We start from the raw sequence: 12,370 nt of genomic DNA on the forward strand, positions 1-12,370 counted from the left end.
TAACATAAGGTACATATAACTTTCTACAATACCATTAGTAGAGCTACCACCGCACATCTACTTGGTTTTTGGCAGAAGAAGAAGAAGAAGAAGAAGAAGAAAGAAGAAGAAGAACAGGCAAGCAAAAACAGTATATCCCCCTTCCCACTGGAAGGGGAATATAAAAAAGACAGACACGCAGACACACAAACACACGCCCCCTTATTGGCGAAGATAATTATTCCATTGGAAAACAGTGAAGAACGTCACCAGAAATCGCGAAAAACGTCACCAAAAAGTTCACAGGTGGTTCCGTGGGCGTGTCACTCACCTGTCCCGCAAAGGCTGGCGGGAAATTCTTCAAACCAAAATGGCGGACAAATATTTATGAATTTTAGCGTCTCTTGACAACCAGACGATCGGACTCGTTTACTGTTGATTTGAGGGTCCTTTTCTGACTGTTTGTAGGCAGAGAGTATTTCTAACAACATGGCGCAACTCAAGATACAAGCTTATCTGGAGAAAAACAAGATTAGTGCGCTGTTTGAGGTAAGATTTATTTGTTTTTCCTCTGTGGGGAGGGGGCACGAACACTTCCTGACCGATCAAACCACAAAGGATAAGAAAATAAAGAATTCAAGACTTTGAATTATTAGTGGAAGCTGGCAAGAAAATGCTGGATCAAACAAGCAAGAACGGTCATATACAGACATTTCGACTTCCTTGTAGCATCGTTTTTGTCCTTCGTGAAAGCGTTTCAGGCAGCATAATTTCTGCGAAAGTTCAAATTATTATATGTGTGTATGTGTGTGTGTATGTGTCCCAAATATGCTTTACCCTAAATTCAGTAGGACTGCCTACGTATTACGCTAAATTCAGGAAGTCAATCAAGCAAAATGTGGCCACCTTAAGTAAATTACTTACTTTGGTAGATCTTTGGTGTACCTTGCCAATGCCATACATAAAAGGGGCATGCATGTCCCTATTGATCGAATACTGTAAATGCATTCAAGTTCGCATGGTTTTTATTTCGCGCTAAGGCGAAAATGGAGTGTTTGCGGTTCGCGGCAGCACATGCTGCTAAAGTATTGGACAAAAATGTTTTAAGTTCGCGGTGAACGGTCGCCGCGAAAACCACGAACATAAAACCACCGTGATTATTTCTGCATTTCCCCCTTCAGGAGATGATGAGTAAGCTGATCCAGGAGCAGCCGGAGGAACCCCTGCCGTACCTCAGCAGGATGCTGGACAGGAAGTGGGAGAAGATCAGACCCAAGGTGAGGTGGACAGGGGTACTGTCAAATATATACATTCAAGTTCATGGAGGTATAAAGTCTAGCCTCCTTCGTAAACTTCTTGGGTTCAAGTGGGAGAAGATCAGGCTCAAGGTGAGGTGGACAGGGGTACTGTACATACATTTAAGTTCATGGAGGTATAACGTACTAGCCTCCTTTGCAGACTTCTTCGGGTTCAAGTGGGAAAAGATCAGGCCAAAGGTGAGGTGGACGGGGAATATACAAAACAGATAAGTACATGTACTTCAGAATATATCCAAATGAAAGTGTCACGCAGACCATATCTTCCTTGCATGGACAGACAAAAGAATTCACAGGAATTGGGAGAAGATCAGATCCAAGGTGAAGTAGACGGGGAATATACATTTAACAGATCAATACTTCATATAATACTATTAATAGTAATCCAAACGAAAGTGGCACATAGACAGCACTAAAGTCGAAGCTGAAGAGACTATAATCCCAACGATCCATATCAAACGCAAGGTAACATTTACTCAAGCAACTGGATAAATTTTGGTTCATGTTATGGTTTAAAACCTGGTAACAGAGGATATTATCTGAAATGTCTGACCGTTTCCAAACTTTATCCAGTTGCTTGAGTAACTGTTACTTACCTAGTGTTTGATATGGATCGTTCGGATTATATTCTGGATGTCTAATCTTCATCAACATTCCATATCAAAGTTTGTACTTAAAGTTCCCATCATAAAATTGACTTGGAAAAAACCCTCCATGAAATAGACAATGCTACTACATGTTAAATGAGTGGTAATGTCGCAATAAATTATTAGTGAGACATCCATGAATAATGAATAAGTACACGTAAGTGGCATTGCCCATGACGTAAACATTGTAAAAGTTATAGCGATTAGTATACCCTTCTATTGTACTTGATAATTGTTGAAGATATATTATTCATAGGACCATGACTCACACAATAGATAGGAGGCATCGACAATAGCAACTTATTCATCATGGATGGCAAGATAGAATCATTGTGTGATACAAAAATGTATTAATTTTGTTTTTTCCTCAGAGAGAAAACTCCCCAGCCAGAATGAGAACTACACCAAGTCCGTCAGCTCTGCGCAAGTCCATGCCAGCAGGTGCCTCCACATGGGCTGGAAATAGTAAGTACTCACCCTTCTTTCAAATGGAATAGTCCAGCACCTGATTACATTGAGTGCATTTTGGAATGTTCCATCTGCATGCAAGGGGTGAAACATATTTTTGACAATTTTGTAAAGCATACCTGCAATTGTAAATAAGTTGGTGATGGTGATTTTACATTTGTGTATAATGGCACTAACACCACAAGACATGATCTCTTACATGTATGTCACATATGGCCTAGGAAAAAAATGTTGTGTTTCCGGTTACTCGACCGACTCTAGCAAAAAACCCTCACGTTTTTTTGTTGACCACTGGTAATGGCCATAAAATCAAAGTTGTCTTGCAAATTTCCATACAGACTTTCTGTATTTAACACTCTGTTAACAGATTAAGGTTTTGAACAATGATGTGTTCCAGTCTTACATTCAATTTGTTATGCTGTACATGTGTATTTGTCGGATCACTTCGGCCGAAATCTAAAAAAGACCAAAAAAAGAAGAGAATCTCTTCCTACCAACTCTATTTTGTTGAGGACTGTAACCGGAAATAGAACATTTTTTTCCTTGGCCTGAGCACACTTTGTTTTTGTACTAACAATGTCCCGCCATAGGCGAGGGGGCGGTGACCAAGGATCGAGAGTATGACCGTCCATGGTTGACTAACGCCAAACGGTCAAGGTCAAAGGGCAGGTCAGGGGTGGAAGGTCAGGATAATATCAGGCCAGGTTGGTGGAGGGTGTTGGTTTCTCTTGCTCTGTTTTCACACTTTCTCATCCACTCTTTCATCCTTATGTACAGTCACTCGCTCCTTCAATCATGGAGTCATGCACTAATTTACTCACTTGCTTACTCACTTTTCAATCTGCAGATTATTGATTGTAGTACTGTACTCTAGGATGTCTGGATAGGTTACAATCTATCGCTGATTTTGTTTACATCCGGGTATCTGATGATTGTTAGGCAAAAAGATGTTAACAGATTAATTTAGTGATAAATATCTAAATTAGCAGTTCAGATTGCTAATTAGCATGTAGATTAATCTTTTGCCTACCACTTGCTTTTGCCTTAGACCTCTGCGTCACCGCGCGATCGACCCTGACTCATGATCATGACTAAACTGTAGTTTTTGCAGTCATCCATTTTGTTTGTTATGCATTGTTTGAAAGGATGGATGGATGGATGGATGGACGGACAAGCAAACAAACAAAAGAAAGAAAGAAAGAAAGAACAAATGAATGAGATCTTCCTTTATCCTCTTTCACAGAGAAGAAAGACAAAACCGGCTGGAACCCAAACACACAGAAGGTCCCGACTGGTGACTTTGACGAGCTGTTCAAGTTGACAAAAGGGTCAAAAGGGATGAAGGGCAGCAAGTCTGTGGACTTTGGTGAGTCTCCACCACTGCTTTTCAAGTGCTTTTTAAGTCCCATTTGTGAATCTGTGATATTTTCTTTTTTTTATCAAGTTGATACAGTAAAAATATTACTCTTATAGCCTCAGCCATCATACCTCTGCATGCAAAAGAAGTCAACACACTTATCGAGAAGAGTGGGGGTGACCTGGTGTGCTTGGCTATAAAACTCAGCCATGGCAAAGCTGCATTGCACTATCAGCTACAAAAAAAGCTATGCACTTTTTTTGCAAGGCTCGGCCCATCATCTGTTCAAAGATCTGATACTGTAAATGTATTTAAGTTAGTGGGGATTTGATTTCCAAGGGGGTAAGCAGGCAGAAGACAGAACAAGCATTTTGCTGTGGTTTTAAGTTTGCGGTGAAGAGGTTACTGCAAACATTGAAACCACCACAAAGATTTTAACATTTACAGTACTATTATTCCCCTTCCTCTGTACCATAGCCATGCTGCAGGATCAACTAGGGAAGGACCTTGACGAATCCCTCAGGCACAGCCAGCCCATCTACTATGGACAGCCCCGAGACCAGGCACTGAGGGAGGAGGACAGCCTGAGTTCCGAGCTGAAGGCCCCCATGTCGTCCAGGTCTGGGGAAGAGGAGTCCAGCTCTGTAGACTTGTAAGTATTGTATACTAGTATTTGATCCTGCATATGGGTAAGCCCCAGGCATCACACTTCTGCAAAAGTAAATCCAAAACACTTATCAAGAAGAGCAGGTGGGCTTGCCCAAATTCTTGGGGACATCATTCATTTATTCCCTTGTAGTGCCTGGTTGCACATAGGGCAGCAAGTTTCCTTGCTGTTTCAGTAGCAGGGTATATTTTTATAGGTAGAGGTTGCCAGGTGCCTCCTCGACGCGGGCTCCCCTTTTTACATCCCTTTTGAAAGACGGGTGCAGCCTCAACCAAGATGCCCTTCCCAGGATTGAACTGGGGTCTCCCAGTTACAAACCAATAGGAATCAGGAGCTCAACTGTGAGGCTGCTACCAGTTGAGCTACAGGGACAGTCCCACTGAGTTTATTGACTACTGAATGTTTGAATGCTTTACCCCATAACAGACAGCTGCAAACAGTGAAGCCACAACAGAGTCAGATTTAATGGTTTGTCCCCTTACAGAGAGCTGAGGACAGTGAAGCCCCACCAACAAGCCCTACAGCACAAGTGGCAGCTGGAGGCCATCGTCAAACAAAAGGAGACGGCATCTGACAGCGGGCTGGAGGAACCTGAGGATGATGAGGAGTATGAGGAGGGGCTGGAACTTCTAGGTAATAGGTCAAAGGACACAGGTCAAATATCAAGGGCAAAGGATATAAGCCAAAGATTGGGGTCAAATGACACAGGTCAAAGATCAGGGACAAAGGATATAGGTCAAAGATCGGGGACAAAGGAACTATAGGTCAGAGATCAGGGACAAAGGAAATAGGTCAAAGAATGTGTACCGAGGACAGAGGTCAAATTATCATTTAAGGCTCAGCCCTATGATTAAACTGGATTTGTTTGAAAAGACGTGTTAGAACTTGGATAGCAAAAATGTTGATGATATTTGACTTTGAACATTTGATAGGATGCAAGACTAGTCTTACAAATGTACCTTACTGATTATACTGTAAAGGATTGGTTGATAATGTGTCTACTGTACATTGTTGCTGTTTTGGTTTCAGAAAACGAAGATGACCTGGCCAAAGAAGGTGTCACCAATGTAGTTCAATCAGGGCATAAAATCAGCTCGGTAAGTTTGGTTATTCGTTCCACTTATGGATTTATAATAATGTTATCTTTATTATCTTTATGCATGTTGTGTTCTGTTGTGTGATTTTCTGAGGGTAGATGATACAGAAACTGCAATTACGTTACAAACAAATGAAGAACATGAAAATAATGGTTTAGAAACAAACAATTGCTTCTTCCCCCAGTCCTTAAGAAGACCGCCGACTCCTGAACCTCAAGTTAAGGTCACCATCTGTGGCAGATGTGCAAGGTGTGTTTCATCTCTCACATGTATATATTTTATAAATAAGTTGTTCTGTGATATTTTCACCAGAATCACTGAAATTATTTAGCCGTGAAATTTGTATCATTGTATGGTTGACATCTTTATTTTTCTTGGAGTTTACTATTTTTAAGAAAATTCTTTACATACATTTGTACTAGTTTTAGCATAGTGAGAGAAGTGACTGTCATAGGTTCCTTTTTTTGGCACTGCCTAGTGTCTAATGTCCAGTTTCCCTCTTTCCATAATCCTATTAACAGTTTTTCAATGATCTACAACATTCCTACCCAAGAATTTATGGCAACAATATGGTTGTCAGCATTCCCACCATTCCAAAATGTACCATTAACAAATACTAAACCCACCTCCTTGTTTTATCTCCTAAAACACTAGCACTGGTCTGGCAGCAAACTCAGAAAGGTACATTAAACAGGCAAAGCCAAACTTCCAAATGTTCATGTAGATGTAGGAATATCTGATATTGTATTTTTTCTGGCAAAAATGTAGAAGAAGTCCTTATCTATAACTTAGTATAAGCATCTGTTGTGTCTGCTTATGGTCAATTTTTTTATTTCATTTTCACAGGTTACTGAGTGAAGACACCAGTGTTGTGCGTGAGTAATCTTTTTGAATACAGCCTACCCCATTTGCAAAAATTTGCATAAAGAGCCCTGGAACCATGATGTCCTAACTGGACCATAGAACAACATACCTTAAAATGATCAAGGGATATCAAGCTATCAGTCTATGATAGTGGACTAAATATATACAGGGTGTGCTACGAGACCATTTTTTTTCAGGTATCTCCTCCTGGACTATTAGACTGTATTTTCATAGTTATCAATTTTGGTTTCAAAGTCTCATGCACAGCTTCACAGACAATAAATTCTATGTTTTTGGATATGCCTTATCAGGCACAATGTATACTCATAGGTAGATTAGACAAACTTCAGTGACATACATGTACATGTACATGTGCACACCTACCTATCTCCCATTATATTTATAAAAGAAATACTGCACGTGTGATATAAATGTGTCAATAGATGGCATGTTTAATTTTTTGTTTTAACAAAATGTCTTTGTACATTTGGAAGGTATTCTAACACAAGGTGTAATGAATCTAAACCAAAAATGTCTCACTATAGGTATTTATAACTGGCTGAAAGGTTGAGTTTGTCAATTCTGAATTCTTACACTTTGTCTTTTGTCCATGTCATGTTTTCCCCTTGTGTATGTGAAAGCTATTAGTATTTTACCTCCACCCTCTCCCTAGTATATATGACTCCACATGTTTTAGCATGTTGTACTAATAGTACCCCCATCCCTACTTAGCCAATGGGCAAACGCCTGACTCCGACACAGAAGTTAGTGGGAGAGGCACTCCTAAAGCCGGTGTGTAGTCTGTCATTCCATTTACTGGCCTTTCTTCATGCCTTCCTCTGTATAATACTTAAAAACCTGTTTTTGGGGTGTATTTGTGTCTGTTTTACTTGCAATAAGGTCATTAACTACATGAATGATTCAATGTTGGAGTTTTCATTTGTGTCACACTTGTGTTATGACATGGAACCCTGATTAACATAACGCTAATGCGGTACATGTACTACACAATCTTACAGGTGACATTCAGATTATCATGATTATGACTGGCTGAAATACATCCTTGTTGATAAGTATACATTAATATGCCTACTTACCGATTTCAATTTCTACCCCCTCCCCACGTTCCCAGCATGGAATCCACCACAGACTGATGATGAGTTTGAGAGCGTGTCACAAGTCGAGGGGCCTGTGAGTAGAAAGAGACCTACAGTTTTTTTGATATAGAAAGATTTTTATAAAACTTTGTCAAAATTTATGCAATAAAAAGCATGAAACTCCCGTAGAATGCTGATTAATGTGTTAACAATGCCTCTCTGTTACAGAGAGCCCCTGTGTGGTATGCAGAGGAGTCTGAGAGTAAGTATGATATAATCATCAGCTATATACATATAACACCGTTTAATCTATTTGGGTTCAGAGATCGTCATTGGCATTGCTTATACTAGATTTTGGCATCACATGTGCTTTAAAAATTGCAGATAACCTTGGAAGATAAGATTAATCTATCTAATACTGTAACAATCGTGTTGGAAGTGAAAGTTGATGGTTGTGTCATTTCCAGCTGAAGTGTCCAGGAAAGGAGCCCACATGTTAACCAAGGACCCCCGACCTGTGAAGGGCAGACCCATGTTCAGGTGGGTGGGGCATCCCTCAGTACAACTTGTCTGCTTCATAGCTACATAGCTACGTCCCTCGGATAGGACGTTAAATGGAGGTCCCGTGTTTGGGGAGAGCCACACCCCGCGCACGTTAAAGAACCCACCACACCTTTCGAAAAAGAGTAGGGGCATGCCCCGGTGTGCGATGAAAAGATGATAGTCCACCTGTTATGTCAATCCTTCCACAAAATGTGGTAAATCAAAATAAATAAATTTAAAAAACAAAACAAAAATGTCCAAAGTCTGGTTTCAGTACTACCTCAGGTCGTATTTAACACTAGGGGGAAGGGGCTAATGAGTATTTCTTCCAGATCTCTACAGTAAGAAAGCTAATGATATCAAGATTAAGTAGTCCAGAATCGAATTGAATTCAAAACTAAAACTTAATTTAGGCCACAAACATGAGCTGTCATAAGAGCAACTTCTAGGATATAAGTCTAGTTTTTGTACCACCACCAGTACCACATAATTTTGAGAAGGCTGCTTCTGCCGGGCTGCATACCTGCAAAGAAGTTGGTCTTGGTATTCAAGAACTCTTAGACTAGTATCGTATGATGTACCAACCTAATTTCATTATTCATGGCAGTACGCCTCTTGTTGGGGTGTCCCTGTGGTGTAGTGGTCTCTCATCACATCTGGTTCAAATTACTTGGACCAGAAGGACTGGGGTTCAAGCCCCAGGTAGGACACCTCTGGACAAGAGGCACATTGAGTCATACCAAAGACTTTATGAAAATGGTAATACTTCTGAAACAGTATGGAAGTTAAACACACTTCACTGCCAGTGGACTAGCCCCGTGCTACAGTGATTGCACCACAGTGTGGCCCAGGGCTATGAAACGGAGATGGGCACCGCCCTATACATCAATAATGGTGTGGGAGAATTTTAACTAACTAACACCTCTTGTTGCTCCTCCAGCCCTGAGCCTCCACAGAAGCCTTTAGCCCTACCTGCCCCGCCCAGCAGTGCAGAGAAGCAGCCACGCCCCACCACTAATAGTGCCTTGAGCGTCGCTCTGAAGGACGACCTCTCCGACTTCGGGAACAAGAAAACCAAACCAGCTCGAGCCTTCGCCTTACCTAAAGATGACTCTGAGGTAATCAAGGATTGTTGTGTTTTGTTCATGTATCTTTTTTCATCATTTCTACATACAGTCCCTTGGAAACAATGTTTAAGGCTTGTACTACGGGAAACCAAACCAGCCCGAGGCTTTGCCCTACCCAAAGATGACTCTGAGGTTATCATGGATTGTTGTGTTTTGTTCATGTATTTTTTGTCACCATTTCTATATCCAATATCTTAGGAACAATCTTTCAGACTTCGAGGAAATAGAAAGGAAAGCAAAAGCAGTCCAGCAGATGTTGCAAGGCAGTATTGTGTTGTTTTCCAGGAAGGCTGTTTGTAACAAAAACATTACGATTCTACCTTCCAATATCTACCTAAAGAATACCACTATCTATAACAAGGAATATTGTTGAATGTGCAGTAAACATTGTACTTCTTTCGAGATTTCCCCTCCACAGGAAGAGGTGGTAGAGCCCATGTCTGCCCACCCCCCCAGCCTGAGTGGTCGCCCCTGGTCCCCGCCTCCCGAGTCAGACTGTGCCAGTGTAGGTGCAGATATAAAACTGTTCAATGGTGCTGCACAACTTCACATTTTCACAGTATTCACTTTGCAGATTTTTCTACAGTTCCACTGGTGTTACTATTCTATTTGACATGGTCACACCCTTTCCTTTTGCAGTCATCAATAACTTGCCCTATTCCTCCACAGTTCAACTAGGACTAAGCAAACATGTTCACATGTATTACGTTAACAACATTTTATTTCATCTTTTTTCAGTTGTCAGAAACTTTGTTTTGCCCTGTATGCTACAATTTGGTTTAAAGGCATGATTGATTTGTGAATTATATAATTATTCTCTGCCACTGTTGGTTTTTGCGCATTTTCCACTTTTGGTGTCATGCCTTTGTTGCATGTTTTAGTTCTTGGTGACAGTTTTTCCTTGTACTTGAGGTATCAGGCAGGGTGATCTTTCTTTTGCAGGCACGCCACCACACAGAACACTGTTTTTCAAAACTCAAGTGCTGCTACTATAAAATGATGGAATCTACAGTTTCTGTAAACTGTTACTGTTACTGTGTACTGTAATCATAAGATTTAACTGTGTTGATTTCTCGCTTTGTATCAGGATGAGAATGGTACAGTTAAGTCGGCCACGGCCCTGTCACTAGGCGGTCGGTCCTGGCATGCCCCGCCCGAAACAGACGCAGAGAGCGTGGACTACGAGAGAGACAGAGGTGAGAGGTTAGCCTCTACCAGGCTACGTGGATGGCTGGAAAAATAGTAGAAATTGACCAAATAGAGTGCTAAGGGAGTCGGCTAGGGACATACGGACAGTTTGCCTATTATATAATACAGCAATACTATTAACTCTATTTGGCCAATTTCTGCTATTTTTCCAGCTTTTTTTATGCAAACATTAGACCTTATTTTATCTTTCCATACCTTTGTTGTAGTAGCAATGCCTAATAGGCCTTCAGCATAGTAACATTCGGTGGTGGCTGACACACAGTAAATAAATGTTCCATTATAACACATTGTAGAAACCTGGCACATAAGCCTTAAACCTTGCCTTGGTGTTGGGTTCACGCTCAATTTTCCTATCCTGTAGTTGGCAGAGTCACAGGGTTTCGGGAGCACAAGAGAAGTAGGTGGCATGTGTTGTGTTTGTGTGTGCATCATGATTCTTTGCATCCTTTGCTGTGCTTTGAGAAACAGCATATAGCACTGTGACATTACTTAAAAGGCATCTTTATGTAAACTTACTATAACAATACCTCTGACAATTTGCGTAGCAAAACAATTGAATACTGATCTTTTTAATGATTATTTTAGATGCATTTGTTAAACAGGGTTTTCAGAACTTATCCAAAACTTTACATTTGTTTCCATTGCAGGACCATGACAACCACATCGCTAGTTACCAAATAAGACTTGGGACAAACTACAACATAGTCTGCACTGTAACTTCACAAGTCATGTATTTCACCTTTACCTTAAAGATTATTTTTAAAAACTGTAATGGAAGGAACCATTCATTGAGAGAGAAAGAGGGGTAGCCAACAGGAAAAGGGAGGATAATATCAGAGAATGGACAGGCATAGCACTTAGTGAAACAGGAGAAAACTGGTTGCCAGGTCTTCTGTGGTGCCCCTACGATCAAATAGTTAGACTATGGGATAGATGATATAATAGATTAAAAAAGCTCACTAGATAGTGGGAATCAAATGTGGCCTTACTTCCAACCAAATCCTGATATTTCTGATGTCTGCATACATGTATATATATATATATTGCTAGCTAGGTTTTAGATAGGGGACATTTTTCTAGATTGAACAATTTGCTGCATGCCATAATGTTGAATGATGTGGCCAGTGTTCTCTGCATTACAAATGATATTGATGTCACAATAAACTAGCAAAATATCTTTTATTTTTAATTAAGTGCTGTTCCTATTGTAGAACTCTATGCAAGCTGTCCATATGCTATAATGTTACATCAAACCGACCTAAACAAATAAGGCATTTTAGAATTGAATGATCTTCCTGTTAGCTTTGTGAATAAGTTGTCAGCTTAACTTGTTTGCCTGAATTTTTAAAAATGAATTTAGCAGTGCTTGCACCTCTATGGCCATTATGAATGGCAGACCCAAATGGGGTTATGATCTTATTTCTGCCCTGCAAGTTTGACGTTATGTTGTTTCTGCAACTATAATGCAAGTACCTTTTGTATAACTTCAACCTTTTTGGTGACAATAATGGTTTTGGCACAAGGGTTTCCAGATAAAGGTTTTCAAAAGACTGGTCTTCTCTGTGTATGCTTTGGGGTCTAGCTGTTACATGTATGTGCTCTCTTCAATCCTCAGTTGCAGATACATGAATTATCACTGCCATAGCATGGTCATCTTATGCATCTTACCTAAAAAGTATCTGGTGTTGAATTTTCATTAACCTTCAAAAGATAAGAGATAAATAAAGTTAAAATCACATATTAGGTAATCTGAGACAAATATAACCACTGCCTTTCTTCCTATGAAGTTTGGTAGCAAAAGAAGGAAACATGATAAAGAAGTAACTTACGGAACAGGCATTTTACTTGTGATCAAAGTTGAAGATTCCTACACATCTTAAATTGATGAGAAGACCATCCTATATCTCCTCATGCATGTAATGTCAAATATTGTGGAAACTGAATTATATGATACTTGACTAACTGACAATATTTCATCAGGAAAACAAAAAGATGAACA

The 12,370-nt window shown here is 40.2% G+C and overlaps 1 protein-coding gene across 5 annotated transcripts; it reads left to right on the plus strand.

The window, feature by feature from the left end:
• The first annotated feature begins 317 nt into the window (after positions 1 to 317).
• On the plus strand, positions 318 to 11,239 carry LOC136424816 (uncharacterized protein C8orf34 homolog). 5 transcript variants are annotated; one of them, XM_066413480.1, is made up of 19 exons: positions 318 to 528; positions 1,161 to 1,256; positions 2,314 to 2,407; positions 3,001 to 3,114; positions 3,654 to 3,776; positions 4,245 to 4,419; positions 4,919 to 5,067; positions 5,464 to 5,531; positions 5,716 to 5,780; positions 6,186 to 6,212; positions 6,378 to 6,406; positions 7,128 to 7,187; positions 7,528 to 7,586; positions 7,721 to 7,754; positions 7,960 to 8,032; positions 8,976 to 9,153; positions 10,250 to 10,358; positions 10,733 to 10,768; positions 11,019 to 11,239. In XM_066413480.1, exons 1-19 carry the CDS (start codon positions 469 to 471, stop codon positions 11,024 to 11,026), a joined length of 1,557 nt encoding a protein of 518 aa, XP_066269577.1. In that variant the 5' UTR covers positions 318 to 468; the 3' UTR covers positions 11,027 to 11,239. The 5 variants fall into 5 exon arrangements, with proteins under 5 accessions (XP_066269577.1, XP_066269579.1, XP_066269578.1 ...); XM_066413482.1 differs by lacking the exon at positions 7,128 to 7,187; XM_066413481.1 differs by lacking the exon at positions 6,186 to 6,212 and having other exon boundaries at positions 319 to 528.
• The last annotated feature ends 1,131 nt before the right edge of the window (positions 11,240 to 12,370 follow it).

The sequence above is a fragment of the Branchiostoma lanceolatum genome, chromosome 18 (assembly GCF_035083965.1).
Source record: "Branchiostoma lanceolatum isolate klBraLanc5 chromosome 18, klBraLanc5.hap2, whole genome shotgun sequence".
Taxonomy (NCBI): domain Eukaryota; kingdom Metazoa; phylum Chordata; class Leptocardii; order Amphioxiformes; family Branchiostomatidae; genus Branchiostoma; species Branchiostoma lanceolatum.